Genomic DNA, 20,758 nt, shown 5'->3' with positions numbered 1-20,758 from the left:
TTTTCATTGCTCGTGTTTATGTTTATTAATAACGTGCTGCGTTCGGTACGTCACGGCGCTCCGTTTCTGATCGGAGCGCGTCCAGTGTCAGGGCCCTCCCTGGGCAGCCCGCCTGGCAGCAAGCTCTCCTCATCACGCAGTGGTGATCATCGGGGCCGGCTGCAGCCTCGGAGGAAGTTTCCGCCGATCCTTGGCTCGTCTGGCACCGCAGCAGCAGCAGCCACCTGCAGAGAACAGGGCTGGCATCTTAAAAGCCCTGGAAGATGGGAAAAAAAATGAAGAAAAAATTCCCCCAAAATGCTGACACGGCTTTAAAGGCAGATTAGCTCCCTTGGACAAACTGTGGGATCGTTGAAAGACCTGGGCTTTGCCCCATCGTGAACTTCTCCTTGTCGGAGCACGAGCTGCCCGTGTGGGAGACCACCCCCGTGGCAGCGCAGAAGTTCCCTGTGTCAGGATTCCACAGGATCATGGAACGGTTTGGGTAGGAAGGGACCGTTAAAGGCCCACCCAGTCCCTGTAGGGAGCAGGGACATCTCCAACCGGATCAGGTTGCTCAGAGCCCCATCCAGCCTGGCCTGGGATGTTCCCAGGGATGGGGCATCCACCACCTCTCCGGGCAGCCTGGGCCAGCGCCCCACCGCCCTCAGTGTAAAAAAAAAAAGTCTTCTTTATCTCTAGTTTAAATCTAGAGGCCACTGTCCTGCCAGCGACCTCGCCTTTTCCCCGCGAGCCCATCCCTACCGGCTGGCGCCCCTGTCCCTGTCACGGCACCGGGCCCTCACGCTACCGCTAGCCGGGCTCTACCACCAGCAACAGCCTACCCCGCTCTCCCCGCTACGTTAAACCCCAAAACCGGCGCTAGGAGCGGGGCCGGCCCCCTCCGCTCCACCCCCCCCCCCCCCGGGCCCAGGCCGCAACCGGTGACGAGCGGGCGGGCGGCGGCTGCGACCGGCAGGCCCAGCGGCGGAGGCCGGAAGCGCGCGGCGGTCACGTGGCGTGGGTGTGGCCGGAAGTGCGCAGGACCCGGGAAGGTGCCGGGGGTGGGCGGGAGGGGGGGGGGCCGCCATTACGCGGAGCGGAGGAGGCCTCGCGTTACCGGTTTTTGAGGGTCCCGAGCGCGGCGGGGCCCTGCCCGGCCCCCTGCCCGGCTCCAGGCGGCGGGTAGAGCCGCCGCCATGGAAGAGAAAGGTTTCGCCAAGGAGCTGGACCAGTGGATCGAGCAGCTCAACGAGTGCCGGCAGCTGAGCGAGAGCCAGGTCCGCAGCCTCTGCGAGAAGGTGGGTGCCGAGCCCCCGGGGGGCGGGGGGGGCCGCGCTGGGCTGGGCCGGGCCCGGGGTCGGGAGGAGGTGGCCCCTCGGCTCGGGGTTGGGGGGCTTTGCGAGGCCTCGGCCCCGCTGCTGGGGAGCTGCGGGCGCGGCGTGCCGAAAATGGCAGGGAAGGGGGCGGGCGGGGGGGGGGGGGGTGGTGCTGCGGCGGGGAAACGGGTTTGCTTCTCCTCGCTCGGCTCCCGGTGAGACCACGGTGCTGCCTGGAGCGTGTCTGGGACCGGTAGTCCTCTCGTACGCAGCGGCAGTACGTTTCTGGCGTCGAAAACGCTACGGCTGTAGGTTTTTTTTCCGCAACGCCGCGTTTTTTACTTTTCGGTTTTAGGTTCATCGACGTTGTGGGGGAGGCTCAGAGGCGGTGGGTGGAGGGAGAAATGTGTTCTGTCCTTCAGGGGCCTCACGTTGCACTCCTCTCTTGTAGTGGCCGCGTACTGAAAAGTCAGCCCTCAGTCAACGAGGAAACCTTCTGACATCCGACGCGTAATCTAGGAAAGCAGAGGGGGATAAGCGATAAGCTGCGGTGCCGACCTAAAGAGAGGTTTACAAGCTGCTGAGGGAGACTAAAATAGAATGAGAAATGGTTGGATGAAGGACACCGTCTGCTATTTCAGACTGTGGTTTGGACAGTCCTTTGGCAGATTCCTTTTTCACCTTGTTCAGTGTAAACTGTCGAGAGTTTTGTTTTTTTTTTTTTTTTTTTTTTCCTCGTGAGGAGCCCAATCTTTAGGCTTGGGTTGGGTTTTGTCCGAGAAGTGAAGCATCTCAGTGTGAACGCTCCCTCAGTCCTGCAGTCTGTAGCTAAGTTAGGATTTTATTTGGGGTTGGCGAGTTGTGACAGCTGAAGAATTCAGGTGGTAACAAATGTAGTAACAAAGATTATTCTTTCTATTTACTTCTTGTCTCAGTGACCAGCAGAGGCCATTGCTACGCATCAGGTGGTCCAGAGAAGCTCTCAGCTTCTTTTCTTGAATGGGCTGAGAATTATCCAGTGCGGAGGGTAGAGTGGTTAGTTCGGCGTTCCCTTTAGCGTCGCTTTGCTGACGGTGAGCACGGCGTTGTCACGTTATTACCCGTGTCTCTCGCTTAGCTCTCTCGGAAGTGGAGCGTGTTTTCTGATGCCTGTTCGTGGCAGCACGTTTTGGGCAGTCGCTAAATGTCTTAGTGCCGGCTTCAGAAGATGCAGTCTTCTATCAGATCCTCGGTGAGTAAGAGCTCTTTGTGGCTGTGCTGTCTCCTCCGTGAGGCCCTGCTAATAAGCCCGAAAGAATTTATTAGCGCGCTATGTGCCCCGCTCCGAGGATTGCTGGTGGGGAGCTGCTGTTCTGACCAGCAGGCTGTTACAGAAAACCGTTTCCCTTTTTCTCCGGCTGCGTTGTTAATTAAGGAGCGGTGGCTGCGGTGTTTTGAGAAGCTGGAGGACAGTCCCAGCAGATTGGCTTGTACGTCAGGGCTCGCGCAGTAAATAGGGAGAGTGGCAGCTCGAGGTGGAGAGGGTGTTTGTCATCCAGATGACAGGTAGGAACCCTGAATCTGTGGTGCGTGGCGTCAAGTGTATGTCATCTGTCGCAGCACCTCGTTCTTGAAGGGTGATGGTAACTGATAGAAACGACGTGGGTATGAAGTAGATACTCTGCGGTGCTCTTACTTGGCTTGTTCTTCAGTTTTTGGGGAGTGGTCCTGTCGCCCAGCTGGTAGTGGAAGGGAGCTTACAAAAACTTTGGGGTGTGCAGGCTTGCTTTTGGTGTGAAGCCGCGCTGCCAAAAAGCTGGTTTAGTTTGTTTCCTTGAAATAATATTCGGAGAAGCTCTTGCCAACCTTGTCTCGCGTGTTAGCACTCCCTTTTGTCTGCCTAGTTTCTAAGAGGCCAAGCACAGTGGCACCTCTTCTCTTAGGTTTAAAATTCTGGAAGAGTTTGGTAGTTAAAAAAAAAAAAAAAGTTAAAATCCGAATGAGGAGGGGAAAAAAAAGCCCGAGAAACAAATCCCAGACTTGCCTGTGTGCGTTGTTCTTGTTTTTAATTCCTGACATAATGGACAGTAATGAGGGGAAGACTGGACATAGCTGAGGTTGATGAGGGTACGTCAAATTATTCTGCGCTCTGAAAGTTCTTGAAATTTTCACCTGTGAAAATGACATTCTGTCTTCACCTGCCCAGCTACGACATGATTTTGACAGCTAATCGGTTCTTGTATTCTTCATACAGTTAATCGAGATGTCATGTCAAGACAACGTGAGAACACTCATTTCCCATTCTGCTGGTCTTTAAAATGAAATCTAGCTGAAGCTGTGCGGAAGGACAAACAACCGTGAGCGCTGCTGTAGCTTGTAGACACGAGAAGTGGTGCAGCACGTGGGGAAAATGTGCAGCGGGTGTCTTGCGTGTCATACTGCTTCTCCTAACATCGTGATCTTAAGACTTTCCATGGCAGAAGGTTATTAAAACCTTTCCCCGCTCTCATTAAGTAGGCGGTGAAAATCTGTCGAGTTCTGCTTTGGATTGTGTCTGCACTTTATCGGAGGTGCGGTGGCAGCTTTCTGTGCTGGTCCTCATTTTGAACCTGTTGCCTTGGGTGCTGGTACAGTGCTGGCTGTGTCGAGCTGCCTTTGAAATCGCACAGGTTGTAACCTGCGTTTTGGACAACTAAAGTCAGGCTAAAAGGCCAAGAGGCTGGATTCATTTAATAAGAAGCGCTCCCAAATTTGCATGTGTAAATCTCTGATTGCTTATGCTTAAAATTCAAGTCAGGTCAGGAAATGAATCCCGGTGCCAGTGAGGGAGTTGAGAGCCACCCCCCTTAGCCCAGGGAAAAGGTTTTTTCACTGAGGTAATAAAATGGGATATGAAAGAAGGTGAGTAAAAGGCTGTCTCTTAAATTAAACACAGGCAACCAAACCGTCCGTAACTGTCTCTCTGTTTGTAGCTTCTTTTTTCTATCCTTGTTCTGTGGATGCATAAGAAGGGTTCCAGTCTTGTTGCTGTGAGCAGCTTGAGAGCTTTGTGTTGAGAAGAGGTGGGAGGAGAAGGATTCTAATCCTTCTAATGAAGGACTAATGAACTAATGAAGACTTGCGTTTCTTGTACGGTTATTGAATGGTGACTGTGAACGGATTTTTCAAACCAAGCAGCAGGAGCCAGTTGATGCTGTAGGGAGTGTTGGCGCTTACCTACGATGCTTTTGCCCTCAGAGATCATTTCACCTGAGAATAATTTTAGGAGAATGAGTTAGCGAGCTCTTCTGCACTAATTGGTGAAATTGGTATGAGTGACGGAGCCAAGTAGCGTCCTGGATGCTGTTCAAACCGTGAAATCCCGAGTGTTGAGTCGTGGCCAGGAATATTTCATCTCTCCAGCGATGACGCTCATCCCTGGCTGCGCTGGCCCGGGTACCTCTAGGAGCACGTGTACACCTTGACGGTCCCTGCCGCTCTTTAGGCTCCAGGGAGCCTGTCCTGCCTCGTCACTGAAGGGCAGGGCAGCTCTCTCCCTCCGACTTCCGTCTCATTTGGGGGGAGTCTAGCTGGTTTTTGTTCAGGCCAAGGTCCTTGAGATTTTAATATCCTCAGCACGCTTGTTGCCATAGTAGTTTGGTCTGTTGCAGCTGGTGGAACAACAATTCAGTTGAATTTTGATCAGGAACTCCATGGCTGGCTTCTCTGATTCCTGAGGTAAGAGCCTCTACCGGTCAAACTGAGCTCGTGGTGCAGTCAGTGAATCTTCCAGAAGGAGCTGAGTTTCCGTGCTCTCAAAGGATCTTGTATGCAAAGTGCTCGGGCTCTGTGGTTTTCTCTAGAGAAAGCACCGTGCTGAAAATCCGCCTCCTGGTTGGATCGTAATCCCCATGGAATCGGCCTAGACGATTATCGTAGCCGAGTCTGAACAGCGTAATAGTTGATGTGGGTTTGGTTGTTAATTCTCTCACAGGGGGATTGGTCTCCTGGTGATCCCCACAGGAGTCTCAGAGCCAGTGTGGCATCTCAGGTTTCGGACTAGCGCATTAATAGGTTGTGTTCAAGCCCTGAGACCGCTCGGTTTCCTCTTGAGAGGACAACACAGCAAATTATTGGGAGGTGCGCTCTGCGGCCTCCCTCCGCACGGATTGAGGGCTGGACAGCAGACAAGCGCATGTTCCAGTCTGTGAAGGTGATCTGCAGAATCTCAGACTGGGAAAGAGAGGGGAGGTGAGAAGACGGGCATGCTCACAGCTGACAAATAGTCTACTCTTCCAAGTAATTTTGAGCACAGACATGGTGACTGTTGCGCTTCATGGAGGTTTAGTTAATAAAAATAACTAAAAGCAGATTCTTTTTATTCTGACTTGGATATGGTTTGCATCCAGAACAACTGGGACACGTGCTTGGGAAACTGGTAACGTTAGTCACTGTTTTCTAAAACTAAGGTCGCCAAAATATGACTTCAAGCCCTAGTTATTTAACAATCTTCTTAAGGAAGTAAACAATGATAATGCAGGGCAACTTGCATCAGAGTTTTTTATCCTTGTTTTGTAATGCTGCTTTTGTTATTTTATGTCATTTGACTTGAGCGTTAGCTCTGCACAGTGGAATACGCAAGCGGAGCGCACTGGCTGGTTGCCGTTTTCCTGGGGTGTTGTAAACGATACGTAGGAATTTAAAGGTCTTGTTCCGAGTGCAGACTTGTGCGGCCAGCCGAGCTCAGCTCCCAAGCCTGGTTTGAACCAACTCTGCAGTGTTAAAACACAATATTTGATAATGATAAGAAGTTATTGCAGACAGGCTACATGACGTGGCTGTGATTAGCAGAGGAACTGCTGAGTGTAGAGGAAGAGATGACTAAATCCAGGGATGCCATCCCTCCATCTGTGGTCGTTTTGTTGCCAGCTGGTACGTCCAGGGAAGCTGGTTGTGGCTCCGTATGTTTAGATTGCCTCTGATTTGGCTTTTCCAGTTGTATGTGACCTGCCTTTAGAAGTTGTTAAACTGTTGTGCTTGGAGAAGGACTGGAAATCTGGCAGGACAAGTGTCCTGGGCGAGAGAAGCGTCTCTTGCATATGCAGTGATGTTCTGTGCCAGGTTAGTGAAGCGAAGCTTAGGAATAGTTGTTTCCCTCAGAAGCTTAAGCAAGAAGAAGAAATCTGCCCCTCTGCAAGGGCAATGGATTTGTTAGTACCTGTGCGTTCTGGGAACGTGCAGAGAAGGCTCACTTTGCTGAGATACGGCTCCAGTCGTCCTGTACTCGCCGCAATGCAATCTGAAAGCGCAGTACCTCTGGAGAGCTGTGGCTGCCCCGGGCCCTGGCGCTAGCTTCGGTTCTTTGGCAGAGCAGCACAGCTCAGCTCATCTGGTGCCGTAGTGGTTGCCCAGCCTTGCTGCCAGACGAGCCGCTTTGTCACGTGCGACCTTTCTTAACATCATCTCCGCTCAGCGATCGCACGATGAGCTGGCGTTGTCCATCTGGAACAAACACGCTGTTCGTAGAGCCGTTTCCATGGCACGGACCCGCTGCGGTGAAATCCACATCTTGGGAGAGCGCTTCAGATGGATGGGTGTGTGGCAACGGGGGGGGAGCCTGAGGGATACCAGAGGAGGAAGGCAGCGAGGAGTAGCTGTCAGTGCTGGCAGAAGAGTTGTTCCGGCCTGCTGCTGTGTTGCCAGCAAAGGTGGCAACGCGAATGGTTCCACGTGGCTGCGTGGGATTGGGAGCAATCCGTTGAGCAGCTGAGACGCTAGTCAGACTAAAATGTGGCAGGAGGGAGTCTGTGTGTAAGTGCATCGTTGCAAGGAAGATCACTTCTATCAAAGTCTAGGAGGTCATAGCTTTCCTACTAGTGAAAGTGTCAAATAATATCTAGTTTTATGTGTGCTTTCGCGAATCAGGTTGTTCAGAAAACTGTAGTAGTTGCCTGAGAGGCACGCGCTATCTCCTCTGGTATCTCTACCCTTACAGCAGACAGCCAGAGTACTGATTAATCTCTGTTCGTAGGAGTTTTGCACTGAACTCTTGCTGACAGGACATGAGATGGCCTGCAAGACAGAGGGGACAGCTGTGGTTCTTGAGGTAAAAGCTTCTAGGTGTTGTGAAACTGAACAGCACTTGACTTGGGCAGTCAGATGAGAGTGCTGCCGTACTTCACAGAGCTGAGATGAATGGACCTGAGCTGCGTTGAACGCGTAGATGGAGAAATCTGTCAAAATCTGTACCTTAAAAAAAAAAAAGTTATGCTTAAGAAAATAACGTCTCCCCATAATGCTGGTGAAGCTTGCTGGAATACTGCTTCGTCTTGTCCACGCTTGAGAAATGTTTGGAAGAAGCGCAGCATTCATGGGTGAACCCCGGCAGCGACAGATGTCGTATCTCCAGTGCAAGTCTTGAAGCTGACGCTGCTTCGTTTCGGGGGAGGCTGGGAATGAAATTGTTCAGTTGCTTCTTTGAGCTGGTTTGTCAGTGCTTGTGGTACAATAAGATCTTAATGACCTGGCGTCACAGTAGCCAACCTGCTTGTCTTTCGTGGACAGGGATTTGTAAAAAGCTAAAACTTTATTTTTACTTGCTCAACAAACTCTTTTTCCAGTGGTCAGCTTGAGCGACTGGAGTGAAGTTGGCTTTCCAGTGCGAGTGCAGTGGAATAACATCTGCACCTGCTTATGGAGGCGCCTCCAACCTTTTTGCCCTAAATGTGTTTTTCTTGCTAGGCTAAAGAAATTCTTACGAAAGAATCGAATGTGCAAGAGGTACGTTGCCCCGTCACCGTCTGTGGGGATGTCCACGGTCAATTCCACGACCTTATGGAACTCTTCAGAATCGGTGGGAAATCTCCAGACACAAATTACCTGTTCATGGGAGACTATGTGGACAGAGGCTATTACTCGGTGGAAACGGTGACTCTCCTAGTAGCACTGAAGGTATGGTTTGACAGCTTTCCTTCAGCAGCCCTGAGCAAAAACGCGCTTTCGGGGAGTTGGGAAAGAATTGCTCCTCCTCTTGACTCTGGCGTTGGCTTGAGCTAGGTGGGCGTTGATGGACACGTGCTATTCTATAACAGAGGTGAAATGAAATATTCTGTTACTATTTCTTTCCATGGTGATGGTACAATTCCGGTGTTAAAGACGTGTTTTCTTTGTCAATAGGTGCGTTACCCAGAACGCATTACAATACTGAGGGGCAATCACGAAAGCAGACAAATTACACAAGTGTATGGCTTTTATGACGAGTGTCTGCGGAAGTACGGCAACGCCAACGTCTGGAAGTATTTCACAGATCTGTTTGATTATCTTCCACTTACAGCTCTTGTAGATGGCCAGGTAAGCCTCGAGTAAGGAAAATGCTCCATTTCGTGGAGTTACGCAGGCGGTATTGTCTGACCTCTACGTAAACACTCTCAAACAAGCTCTCTAAACTTGCGATCTGAATTTTTGTAAAAGCCCAGATGCTTATTGTGGGTTTGGGGAAGAATGTAGTGAGCTGTTAATACAAGGTGATGGTGTGGGAAGGCTTTTGATTCCGCTGCCAAAGGAACGGCAGGGTGTTGCGTGTACGGTTCAATTTTTAATGACTCAGATAAGTGGGGATCCCTTCGTGGTACCCGAGATGCGAGTTGAGCTGTAGCCACGAGGCAAGATATCCTTAAAACGGAAGGCATGGTGTCTTAGCTGTTACTCTGGTCTCTGTGAACAAGGAACAGCCTTTTAGTTTTTTCTTCTGCGGGAATTAAATTTGGTTTCTCTGCTGTGAGAGTGAGACGACTGTAATTGTGAAAGCTGTTTTTAACTCTGTTATCGTTCCTTTTCCAAGATCAGTCTTTCCATAACAATATGCACTGAACGGATTGCTCTTTGTTTCTGGAACAGATATTCTGTCTCCACGGTGGCCTCTCTCCGTCCATAGATACACTGGATCATATCAGGGCTCTGGACCGCCTGCAGGAAGTTCCACATGAGGTAACAGGAAGGGAAACACACCGTAAATTTAGATATCAGTAGAAAATGTGAATGTAGCCTCACGCTGACATCCACTTAAACAGTGAGACACACGGTTACACAGCAGATTATTGCCTTTCTAAGATCTGGAGCAGATGAACATACACTTAGATAAAACACACACAAGTCAATACGCTTTGATTACAGCAGTCTAGTAAAAGAGAGTAATGGGATTTTCACAGAACCATGGCGTTTTTTGATTGTCACGCTGACTCCAAGAGTGGTATTTGGCGGGGGAAGGTGTTTACGGCCTTCAGCCTCATCACAGGCTTGGTTGTGAACAGACAATGACCACGTGAAGCCGTGTTATGTCACCACCCTTCTTCCCCAGCCAGTCCTTTCTTCTGTGGTGTTTCGCCTTGCTCATCACTTCCTGGGGGCCTGAGAGCGGGACTGAAGAAACCACCTTCTGACCTCCTGGGGTAGCAAATGACTCTTCTCTGTTGGAGTGGTTGAGGCTTACAAATGCACTGGAGTGTTCCCTGATTGAAGTGAGCTGCTTGTCCTGCAACGTCGTAGGTATAAGAGCAAAAACAGTCCATCGAGGTTTGCCCAAGCCTTCCAAAAACCCGAAATAAGCTGCGTAAATTACTCCCAGAATCAGGGAGCAACCTGCTGGGACATGGGCCTGTATTAGGTGTAATGATGATACTGTTGCTCTGGGGTTTTCCCAGTCCTGTGCTGAAATCTGGCTGTCCTGAGGACCTCCGCATGTGGTCAGTGTGATCCCTGCTGCAGAGCTCAGGTGGGCGGGTAGGAAACAGCAGCAGGCTCGGATAAACCGAGTATCTTTACGAGAAAAGCTGCTGAGCTTCATCTGTGGCTGTTAGAAGATGTCCACCAGTGTATTTTGGAAGATGTCAAGTCCAACAATAGGCTGCTTAGAGAGGAAATTAAATGATTAATAGCCTCCTAGAAGGGCTGTCGAAGGCTTAACATCCGTCTCTGGGACGGTGAGAACCTAGCCTCCCACGGGTCGTTTCCCTTTCTTCAATTTATTGCAACTCGACTGGCACCGATGAACCCATTGTGCATCCTTGGACGTGCGCGCCTTCTCGCGTGGGCTTTTTGTTAAACTGAGAGTCGGGAGTAAGAATGTGGATCTGCTCTCCTGTGTTTGTGACTCGTTGAAGTGAAACGGTGAGCGGTGCGCGTGGAAGAGGAGGTGGGAACGCTTTTCTGGTTAGGTGGACTCCGTCCGTTCTCAGTCAGCTGTGTATGCGTTCGTTTCTTTGGGAGGGGCGCTGACTGATACAGTAAGTAACTAGCCGATGTTTTGCGTGTTAAATAAACTCATGTGCCCTGTGCAGAGAAGAACATGCTGGCAGTCTTTTTACTGTAAATAAAATGCATTTTAAAAGTGGCTTTTTATAACGATCTTGCTAATGATCTAACGAAGAACGCTTCATCTTTTTCAAGGGTCCTATGTGCGATCTGCTATGGTCGGATCCGGATGATCGTGGTGGCTGGGGTATATCTCCGCGTGGTGCTGGCTACACGTTTGGGCAAGATATTTCCGAAACATTTAATCATGCCAATGGTCTCACACTGGTCTCCCGCGCTCACCAACTTGTCATGGAGGTAGGGCAAGCACTCTGCTAGACGAGGCTAACGAAACATAAATGCAAATTCTTGTCTCTGTGAGACCTTCCGCTGATGGGTTTGCGTAAACTGGCACCTCAGTGTTACACAGGTAAATACCAAAGAGGGACTTGAATCCTGGGAGAACAACAAGCAACATAAAATCGTGTGCTTTGACCTGCGCTGTAAATAAGGGGGTGTTTTGCCCTTTGCCCCCCCTCCAAGTAAATTGCCGAAGGGACCCTGTCACACCCCGTTTGCGGAAGCAATAATCTCCTTATGCTCTACTTAGACTGCTGCTGCATTAAGCAGGCTGGCCTGTAATACTCAGCAGTCAGATGTGACCGGGATTAAGCCGTATTTTTGGCTGTTGATGGGATATTCTTGTACGTCTTGCTGGAGAGATGCCAGGTGGGTCAGTGGAGCAGATGTATTTTTACAATCTAGTTCAAGTAGATCCCGTAAGTAGCACTGCGTGTCAGAAGTCGCTCGCGTCCAGCAGGCGAATTCCCCTTTGCGGTGCATGAAAGCAGAAGGCATACCTAAAAAACTCGACGTTTCTTTGTGCTGCAATCCATAATTTGTATACAGAATGGATAAACACGAGTGTGACAAATAGCCCGTCCCTCTGTGGAGTGGTTGAAGCGGTTTTTGCTAGGTAACCGCCGCCTGTTCTTGCGGTGGAGTACTTTTAAAATGCAACTAAGTCAGTTGGGAATGCTTGGGAGAAGTCTACAGCTTCACAAATGCCTTGGATCATTTCAGACCTTAACGAGGAATTTCAGACGGGCAGACGTTTGAGATTTAACAGATTTTTTTTTTTTTTTTCTCTCCTCTTTTTTTTTTTTTTTTTTTCCTGGCAGGGTTATAATTGGTGCCACGACCGAAACGTGGTTACCATTTTCAGTGCGCCCAATTACTGTTACCGTTGTGGGAACCAGGCTGCTATCATGGAACTAGATGACACTTTAAAATATTCCTTGTGAGTAACCTGGCTTGGGGCTGTTCTCTCTTCCTCACCGTTCTGTGTTGGGAGGAACATCTGATCCTTTCCAAAGGGGTTCTTTCCTGAAAAGCCAGCTCATACTGCTCTGGAATTAACGTCGTGTGCTCTACCTGCAAGAATATCTAAAAATAAGTAGTGAGTTAAGCTCTTAAAAGCTTCTCCTGGGTGTAGTGCATTATCTCCTCTTCCTGGCTCTCTGGAGAGTTGGAGCTGCTGCGTTGCTGGGTGGAGAGAGTAAAGACAGAGTGATTTATGTATTTATTTTGTATTTTTTGGTAGCACTAGGCTTTGTAAAGATGGGTGAGAGAGTCTGAATTGGGCGTTCAGCTGAGCTCGCCTGAAAATAGCGACGGGCTGCTGGGTGGCGTCCGCTCCGTGAGCAGCGTTTCGACCCACTGATGAGTTTCAGCTCCCAGGGGTGCTCGGTTTGGGACCGGGAACGTTTTACGTGGAAGCAGCCGGGGTGAATAAAGCAATAGCAGCGGGGAGAGCGTGTCCGTTATTTCTTGTGGTGTTGGAAAATACCTTGTGGGGGAGGGAAAATGATGCCTTTTTCTTTCCTGCAGCCTCCAGTTTGACCCAGCACCTCGTCGTGGGGAGCCTCACGTGACCCGTCGTACCCCAGACTACTTCCTATAAACCTCTCCTAACCTTTGTAGAAGGAAGTACACCTGCCATTTTAAAGAGCAACAATATTTACACGTTTCTGTAAGAAATTGGGGTTCGTCTCAACTCAAAATCCCCATCATGGACCAAAACGTGCCATACAGAGGACGAAGAGCGTTTAGCACAACTTGAGACTGAATTCCTTACGACACTATATCCACCCTGTACCCCTCGGTCCAACAGTCAGTTTGCCTGCTGTATTTGTAGTCTTTGTTTTTCTTCTGGACTGTTCAGAGAGGAAAAGTTAACTCTAATAACACTTCCATCTCCTTTTGACGCTTCTTTGTAAATTTTTAGTTCTAGTGTTTAACTGGCATGAATTAGAGTTTATTTTTGAGGGAAATGCACACTAACTTCTGCCCCCCCCCCCCTTTTTTTTTTTTTATTTTATTGAAAGACCGATCAACTTAACTGGAGAAAGGAAGCAATTCCTGTTTGGGAGTACGTTGTCATAACACGGATAAAAGCGTTCCCTTTTTAGCTGGATTCCTGTTTTGTGTTGATCCTGCTGGGTTTTGGTTTTTTTTTTTTGTTTTTTTTTGTTTATTCGTTTGTTTTTCTTTTGTTATTTTCCCCTCTCCCCCTCTGTATATTTGTCCTGGAAGCGCTTGCAATCCTCCTGGCTGTACCCGAACCAATAAACTTGCCGTTGTCAGCCCCAACTCGTGATGTCGTGCTGGACGGGGCGGACCGGGGAGGGCGGGCAGCGGCTCCGGGGCGGAGCGGAGCGGAACGAAGCGGCGGGGCCTTTACCGAGCCGGGAGAGATGGCGGCGGTCGCTTACGAGCTGCTGGTGTTGGGCGGCGGGTCCGGAGGGCTGGCTGGAGCACGAAGGGCAGCCGAACTGGGCGCCCGCGTCGCCTTGGTGGAGCCGCTCCGCTTCGGTGGCACCTGCGTGAGTCCCCGGGGGACACCCACGGGTGGGGAAAAATTCCCTTTCCCCGGAGCGGGAGAGGAACGGCGAGTTGTGCTCCGCCGGTTCCTCCGGAGCCGGTGTCGGTCCGTGTGGGAAGCCGGAGGGCGAGAGTCACCGTCCCGGTCACGGGGCGTTGCGCGAGTTCGTGCCTTGTCATGCTGAGCTGGGTGGAAGGGGGACGAGTCCGATTCCCCTCTCCCCAAACTTGTTTCTCAAGCGAGCCAGGGACAGGCTCTAGTTTTACGCTTTCAGTGCGTTCCCCTGGAAACTGCCCTACGAGAACCAGAAGTGCTGGAAAGGGACGGCAAACACCCTGCTCCTAGTAAATTTCTCTTAAAATTATTGATGGAAAAAAAGCCCCTTGCATTTTTTAAACCGTGCACCTTCTGTGTTCTCCATCAAGGAAGTGAAGGAACACGGGCAAACCACAAAACCTTGAGGCCCCCAGGGCAGTTACAGCCCTCTTTTGGCAGAAACTTGTAATACTGCTTTTTTTTTTTTTTTTTTCTTTTTTTTTCTTTTTTTTTCCTGGGCAGAGAGCTGGGATTCTGTACCGGCCTGATGTGGGATGCTCTCCAGAGCCTCACCTTTGAAAAACTAAGCCTTAACGCTGAGACTTGCTCTTATTTCCCCCCTAGGTCAATGTTGGGTGCGTGCCAAAGAAGGTAAGGGTGCTTTCGCTGCCGGCTCCGCCATGGGTTGGGTCTGGTGTGGGCGGTTGCCGAATTGCGGGGAGGTGCTGGTGTGGGGAGGAAGCAGGGGCTCGGAGCGTGTGGAGCCATCGAGATGCCGCGAAGCGCTCGGACCCGTGTCCCGTGGGCTGCTCCGGGCAGAGGTGAGGCATCAGGAAACATGGCAGAGCTTTTCCCAAAATTAAACCGGTGTTCCTGAGCTAATTTGCGGTTTGCGCGGCAGGTGATGTGGAACGCGGCGGTCCACGCGGAGTTTATCCACGATCACGCCGACTACGGCTTCGAAACGCCCAGCGTAAAATTCAACTGGAGGTAAGCGTGGAAAGAGCCGACTGGAAACGAGCGTCTCCTGGTGCGTATCCCACGGGGAGCAGCTGCCAAAGGGGTCCCTGCCCAATTTGAGGCTTCCCAAGGATGGATGCTAAGCTGGTTTTTTGGATCTAGTTTGGAAAAGAGGGGCAGCAAACCGGCCGTGGGAAGAGATTCCGGAAAATAGGGATGCAGGGAAGGCAGGCACAAAAACCTCGCATCGGTGGGGAAGGCTGGATAACTCGGAGCCATTTTATTTTGTGGTGTGGCTGCCGCGTACCGAGGGGATTGAATTGTTTTTCGCTGAGCTCTGTAGGTTCATTCGCTGGCCGTAACAATCAGCCCCTGGTTTGTTCCAGAACGATTAAAGAGAAGCGCGATGCGTACGTGAGGCGCCTGAATGACATCTATGAGAACAACCTAAAGAAGGTGAGGTGGTGTTTATCCCGCGAGCGGAGCTGGGAAGCAGGCTCCGCAGGATTTTTGGCTGTTTTTCCAGCCCTAACAAGTGTCCCCTTCTCTAACCGTGCAAGTCCTGGCTCCTTTAGCCGGCTCTCGCACCTCCTCCTGCTGATAATCCCAAAACTGTTACTCCCCTCAGGCTCACATCGACATCATCCGGGGCTACGGCAAGTTCACCGCCGATCCCGAGCCCACCATCGAAGTGGATGGGAAAAAGTACACGGCTCCTCACATCCTCATCGCCACCGGCGGGCGCCCGGCCGTCCCTCCCGACAGCAAAATTCCCGGTGAGCCTGACGAAATTCCCCGGAGAGGGATCCGCCAAAGCGAAGCAGGTTTTGGGGATGGGGGGATTGCGAGGGGTGCGACAGGGGCTCTGCTTTGCAGGTGCCAGCCTGGGAATGACCAGCGACGACTTCTTCGACCTGGAGGAGCTGCCCAGGTAAAGCGGGGCTCGCCCCCCAACCCCGGCCGCCGCCGCCACCTCCGCTCAACCGCCCACGGTCTCGTCCCTTCTCCGCAGGCGCAGCGTTATTGTCGGCGCTGGCTACATCGCGGTGGAAATCGCGGGGATCCTTTCCACGCTGGGCTCCAAGTCCTCCCTGCTGATCCGCCACGACAAGGTAACGCCGCCGGCTGTCCCCAGCCACGCTTCCCACCCGGCAGCTACATCCCAGGGTTTTCCAATCATCAGCTCCCGTGAGCCGGTAAAGGAGGGTCCGGGTCGGCGCAGGCTCGGGAAGGTGGAAACGGCGATGCAGAGGACGGTGGCTTCGGGCTGTTGGGTGCCAGGAGGGGCTGGAGGGGTCAGACAGGGCGAGAAGAAGAGCGTAGGCGTGCTGCCAGGAGGATTTCGGCAGCGCCAACCTGAGCGCCCCATTTCTGCCGCCGCACCCGTTTCCTTGAGCTTTATTTCAAGTCTTGACTTGAAAAAAAAAATTAAAGGAAAAACAAACAAAGGAGAATTTTATCATTGACCAGAAGCGCCCCAGACCTCTCTGGGCTTGGATGGGGCACGGGAAATGCGGGTGGAGGGGGCTGCCAGGTGGTGCCTTCGCCTGCGGCCCCACATCTGACGGGGCTGGTGGGTCCCTGCCCAGGTCCTGAGAACTTTTGACTCCATGATCAGCTCAAACTGCACCCAGGAGCTGGAGAACAGCGGGGTGGACGTCTGGAAGCACACACAGGTAAGAGGCACGCGGAGCGGCCCGGCGGCTTCGTCCTGTCCCTCCTGGTGTGCGGGGGGAAAGCCGGCGATTTGGGCATCGCTTGCCGAACTTCCCCGGCCCTGCGGTGCGGCCACCGTTGGTTGTCGCAAGGCAAAAGTCGTCGGCATCTTCTCCCTCCCCGCAGGTCAAGACGGTCACCAAGTCCCACCACGGGCTGCTGGACGTGACGGTGACCTCCTCGCTGCCCGGCCACAAACCGACGGAGGGAGTGATCCGGGACGTGGACTGCCTGCTGTGGGCCGTCGGGCGGGAGCCCAACACCGACAAGCTTTGCTTGGATCAAGTGGTGAGATGGCAGCGTGTCCGCTCGCGGGTCTCTGGGGGTCTCTGGGGGTCCTACAGGTCTCTGGGGGTCGCAGGGGTCTCTGAAGCTTCCTGTGGGATGGTGTTCCCACTGGTTTCCCCCAGCTGGGAACACGGCAGCCGCAGGCACAGGTCGCCCATGGGCATCGCCGGCGGCACATCTCGGCCGGGGCGCGCGCCCAGGTGGCTACCGTTTCCCGCGGCAGGGCGTGCAGGTGGACGCCAAGGGCCACGTGGTGGTGGACGACTACCAGAACACCACCAGGAAAGGTGTCTATGCCGTCGGGGACGTCTGTGGGAGAGCCCTCCTCACCCCAGGTACCGCGGCCGCGCTCCCCCTCCGCAGCCCCTCGTCCCCGCGCCGTGCCGCGCCTCAGGCTGCCCGTCCCTCCCCGCAGTGGCCATCGCGGCCGGCAGAAAGCTGGCGCACAGGCTCTTCGAGAGCAAGGAGGAATCCCGGCTGGACTACCGCGACATCCCCACCGTCGTCTTCAGCCACCCGCCCATCGGCACCGTGGGCCTGACCGAAGGTGGGGACGGACGGGGCGCGGGGGTGCAAGGCTGGGGACGCGGCAGCTCAGAGCTGCTGGTTTTGGCGCTGGAGGAAACGATCCGACCTCCGGCGAGCGGCCCGGGCCTTGCTCGAATGTGCGTATGGTGCATCCCCTTGGCCAACGTGCCGCGTCTTCCGCTGCAGACGAAGCCGTGGCCGCGCACGGGAGGGAGAACGTGAAGATCTACAGCACGTCCTTCACCCCCTTGTACCACGCCGTCACCCAGAGGAAGGTTAAGTGCGTCATGAAGCTGGTGTGCGCTGGCAAGGAGGAGAAGGTGCGTGGAGGGGACCGAGGGGACGGTGGGGAACACGGACGGTTGCCCTCTTGTCCTCTCCCGCTCCATCCGCAGCGGCACCGTGCTCGGATCGCGCCGCCGCCGGGGTCCCATCCGGCCTCTCCTTTCCTCCCCGAAGGTGGTGGGATTGCACATGCAAGGGCTGGGCTGCGACGAGATGCTGCAGGGCTTTGCCGTGGCCGTCAAAATGGGAGCCACCAAGGCCGACTTCGACAACACCGTCGCCATTCACCCCACCTCTGCCGAAGAGCTGGTGACGATGCGCTGAGGTGGGAGCTGGGACGAAGGTTGGTTGGTTGCCTGGAGAGTGACGCGTCTGTCGAGTTGGCGTGGCTTGGGCTGCGGTGGGAAATAAATACAGCGATGGTGGAAGTCTCTGGCTTGGGCTTCGTGGGAACCGTCTCGTGGGGCGAGAATTTGGGGGGAAGGCTGCCGGTGACCGCGCTCCTTCTCTACCGTCCCCGTCCCCGGGGCCGTGCAGGACAGGATGGCCAGGCGGTTGGGATTCTCGTGGGTGCTGGGGGTCTGTCCGGAGCAGGTGTGCGGCTTCGGGCTTTGGGAAGACCCTGCCCAGCCCCATCGCCGTGGCCTCCCGCGGGCTCGGGTACCGGCAAAACCCCAAATATTGCCGGTGTCCTCAGCGGTCCGGAGGGCGGGCGGGCGCTGGGACCCGGCGGCGCCCGGCCACGCCCCTCCCCGCCCGGAGGCTCCGCCCACGGGGAGCGTCCTGCCCCCGGGCGGGGCGGGGCCCCAGGGCGCCTGCGCAGTGCGGATCCCCGGGGGTGGCGGCCGCCATTTTCTCTTCCCGCCTGTTTCCTCCGTTACCGGGCGGGATCGGGGTTTCCGGCCCTTGTAGGACAAGTGGAGGTGCCTGGCCCGGTCGGGAGCCGCAGGTGAGGCCGGGGCGGGAGTCACGGGCGGGGACAGGCGGCGGAGGAGCCGGCGGGGCTCGGGGAATAAAGCCCGGAGGGCCGGAGCCCGGCGTTCCCCGCCCTGAGCCGCCCGGGCCCCCCCCGGTCCGTTCCCAAGCACCGCCCGGCCCCGCCGGGGATCGTGGGCCCGTCCCGACACCGCAGGCGGGGTGGGGGGGGGGTTCGGGGAGTCGAACTTTGGGGTCTCGGGGCCGGGGGAGCAGAGACAGAGCCCGGGGGTGCCGGGCTCGGCCGGCCGGGGCGGGGGCTCGGGGCCGGAAGCCCAGGGGTGGGGGCAGAGCCGGGCACAGAACCGCGGAGGAGTCCCCGTGGTGTCGGGGCGTCGGGAGGGAGAGCCGGGCCGCGGTTTCCGGGGACCTGAGGGCGCGTTCGGAGGCTGAGCGGCAGAGACCGAGCCCCGCGCGTTCGGGGCTGGGAAGCAGAGCCCGGGCCCCGCGCCGGCTGGCCCCGAGAAGCGGCTGGAAGTCCAGTGTTCTGGGGGGAACTCGGGAACCGCCGCTAAGTCAGTCAGATGGTTTGGGGGCCTGCAGGCAGCTCCCTTGGGCCGTTTTAGAGTTTTTAACAGCGCCTGAGCCCGGCCTTGCTGCGCTGGGGGCCGCAGCGCTGTGGTTTCGGGGCAGCAAACGCAGCTGCTGGGGCTCAGGACAGACCCGGCCCCTGTCGCTGGGTCAGGGCCAGGGCTTGGCTGGGAAGTGGAAGGCTCAGTCCTGTGCTTTTAGGGGTTGGAAACCAGGCTCACGCGGTCAGTTTGGGGCTCACAGAGAGAACTGTGCTCAGAAACAGAGACTCAGTGCTGCGTGTTCAGGGCTTGAACCCGGGGTCACCTGGCCAGGTTCAGAGCTCAGAAACAGAGACCAAGTCCTGTGTTTTGTGGCTTGTCTTGGTTTTGGCAGCGACGGAGTTAATTTTCCTCTCGGTAGCTGATGTGGTTTGGATTTGCTATGTGAAGAATGTTGATAAAACACCCTTGAGATACGAGTTGTTGTTACTGAGACAAGGGACGCCGTCCTGCTTGCCAAGCCTTGCCAATGTGCAGGGAGCTGGGAGAAAGACGGAATAATTGACCCAGGCTGGCCAAAGAAGGTATTCCGTGCCGTAAAGGTCACGCTCCGTATAGAAGTGGGGGCATCCATCTTCTCCCACCTCTCTCGTTTGCTGCCATGGCTCCCTGTACCTCGCTGGCTCCCTTTGCTCGCTGCTCGGTTTCATTTCCGTGATCGCTGCTCGGGACGGGCTGTATCGGTCATTCAACCCCGGGTTGTGAAAAATCAGGTATTGTTCATTTTGTGTATTTTAATATCCTGATATTTTGTTATTATTGTAGGTTTCCTTTGCTGTTCTAGTAAACTGTCTTCATCTCAAGGCACGAGTTCTCCTTTCTTCCCGATTTCTCTGCCCCCTCCCACTGGGTATGGGGAGAGTGAGCGAGAAGCTGTGTGGTGACTTGGGCTAAACCACCACACGGCTCAGAACCAGAAACCAAGTCCCGCATTTTGGGGATTGAATCTGGGGTTACTAAGCCAGTTTTAGGACTCTCTGAGAGAGACTAAGTCCTGCGTTTTGGGGCTTGAGAGCAGGGTCACTGAGCCAGTTCTAGGGCTCACAAACAGAGACTTTTTGGGGCTTGAAACAGAGCCCAAGGCTCTGTTTTGCAGGCTCAGCACTGGGCTCATCAACAGGAACTGAACCCAGCGGGGTTTGGGGCTCAGGCACGCGGAGCGGGGGCACCCACACACGGGCAAGGCCTGGGAGCAGAGACCAAGTGCTGTGTGCTTGACACCAGGCTCCCTTGGAGGGTTTAGGCCTGAGAAACCGGGACTAAGTCCTGCGTTTTGCAGCTCAAAAGCAGAAACTAAAAGTGCTACATTTTGGGGGTTGGAAAGAAGGCTCATTCAGTGAGGTGGAGAGCTTAAAAACAAAGACTAAGTCCTGCATTTTGTGGGCTTCAAACCAGGGTCACTAAGCCAGGTTGGGGGCTCACCAAGAGAGACGAAGTGCTGCGTTTTGGAGTCTCGAAACCAGGCTCACAGAGCCAGAGCCAGGGCTCAGCTGGGGAGACTCCGTCCTGTGTGTCTGGGGCATGAAACCAGAGTCCCCAAGGGGGTTTCAGGGTGCATGGAGAGAGATTAAGTCTTGCGTTTTGGGGTTAGAAATGAGGCTCATCCAGCCAGGTTGGGAGCTTAGAAACAGAGACCCAGTCCTGCATGGTGTAGCTCAAAACCAGAAACTGAGTCCTGCATTTGTGTGCTTGAGACCAGGCTCACGGGGCTGGATTTAGAGCTCACGGAGAGAGACCAAGCGCTGTATTTTGGGGCTGGAAACCCGGCTCTGGGGCCCGAGCCAGGGCTGCCCAGCAGAGACCCGGTGCTGCGTGTTCGGTGCTTGAAACCAGGGTCAGGAACGGGGACCAATGCTGGGTGCGGACAGCTCACAACCCGGCTCGGAGCTCAGCAACAGAGACCGAGTCCCGCGTTCTGGGGGCTGCAGGCGGAGCCCCAGCGCTGTGTTTGGGGGCTCTCTCAGCCGGTG

General features: G+C 54.2%; 2 protein-coding genes and 1 long non-coding RNA gene across 6 annotated transcripts; 2 read left to right on the top strand and 1 right to left on the bottom strand.

The window, feature by feature from the left end:
• LOC147600759 (uncharacterized) lies at positions 1-986 on the bottom strand. The gene is made up of 2 exons (XR_015258511.1): positions 922-986; positions 1-256 (listed from the first exon to the last, which is right to left on the bottom strand). It is a non-coding gene; the product is annotated as an uncharacterized LOC147600759 (long non-coding RNA).
• Positions 987-1,053: 67 nt separating this feature from the next.
• On the top strand, positions 1,054-13,196 carry PPP2CB (protein phosphatase 2 catalytic subunit beta). Of its 2 annotated transcripts, XM_086747729.1 has the most exons (7): positions 1,054-1,280; positions 7,998-8,207; positions 8,433-8,606; positions 9,153-9,242; positions 10,701-10,862; positions 11,726-11,844; positions 12,435-13,196. In XM_086747729.1, exons 1-7 carry the CDS (start codon positions 1,179-1,181, stop codon positions 12,505-12,507), a joined length of 930 nt encoding a protein of 309 aa, XP_086603855.1. In that variant the 5' UTR covers positions 1,054-1,178; the 3' UTR covers positions 12,508-13,196. The 2 variants fall into 2 exon arrangements, 1 of the variants encoding a protein (XP_086603855.1); XR_015258565.1 differs by lacking the exon at positions 12,435-13,196 and having other exon boundaries at positions 10,701-10,974.
• A 90-nt stretch (positions 13,197-13,286) lies between these two features.
• Positions 13,287-17,667, top strand: GSR (glutathione-disulfide reductase). Of its 3 annotated transcripts, none has more exons than XM_086747726.1 (13): positions 13,287-13,429; positions 14,089-14,115; positions 14,366-14,454; positions 14,811-14,880; positions 15,053-15,200; positions 15,301-15,355; positions 15,437-15,536; positions 16,014-16,100; positions 16,267-16,428; positions 16,652-16,763; positions 16,844-16,975; positions 17,143-17,276; positions 17,416-17,667. In XM_086747726.1, the coding sequence occupies exons 1-13, from the start codon at positions 13,301-13,303 to the stop codon at positions 17,563-17,565; spliced, it is 1,395 nt and encodes a 464-aa protein (XP_086603852.1). In that variant the 5' UTR covers positions 13,287-13,300; the 3' UTR covers positions 17,566-17,667. The 3 variants fall into 3 exon arrangements, with proteins under 3 accessions (XP_086603852.1, XP_086603854.1, XP_086603853.1); XM_086747728.1 differs by having other exon boundaries at positions 13,328-13,429; positions 13,987-14,115; XM_086747727.1 differs by lacking the exons at positions 13,287-13,429; positions 14,089-14,115 and adding an exon at positions 14,129-14,285.
• Positions 17,668-20,758: the final 3,091 nt, after the last annotated feature.

The sequence above is a fragment of the Chlamydotis macqueenii genome, chromosome 4 (assembly GCF_036417535.1).
Source record: "Chlamydotis macqueenii isolate bChlMac1 chromosome 4, bChlMac1.mat, whole genome shotgun sequence".
In the NCBI taxonomy this organism is placed as follows: domain Eukaryota; kingdom Metazoa; phylum Chordata; class Aves; order Otidiformes; family Otididae; genus Chlamydotis; species Chlamydotis macqueenii.
Note: the sequence above shows the minus strand (reverse complement) of the source record. Positions and strands in the feature narration are given on the sequence as shown.

Bases quoted from the DNA above. Each gene is read 5' to 3' on its own strand.
- GSR (XM_086747726.1), top strand. From the start codon at position 13,301: ATGGCGGCGGTCGCTTACGAGCTGCTGGTGTTGGGCGGCGGGTCCGGA. The intron at 14,881-15,052 runs GTGAGGTGGTGT...TACTCCCCTCAG, and splicing joins ATGAGAACAACCTAAAGAAG to GCTCACATCGACATCATCCG. The intron at 15,356-15,436 runs GTAAAGCGGGGC...CCTTCTCCGCAG, and splicing joins GACCTGGAGGAGCTGCCCAG to GCGCAGCGTTATTGTCGGCG.
- PPP2CB (XM_086747729.1), top strand. From the start codon at position 1,179: ATGGAAGAGAAAGGTTTCGCCAAGGAGCTGGACCAGTGGATCGAGCAG. The intron at 1,281-7,997 runs GTGGGTGCCGAG...TTTTCTTGCTAG, and splicing joins TCCGCAGCCTCTGCGAGAAG to GCTAAAGAAATTCTTACGAA. The intron at 11,845-12,434 runs GTGAGTAACCTG...TCTTTCCTGCAG, and splicing joins GACACTTTAAAATATTCCTT to CCTCCAGTTTGACCCAGCAC.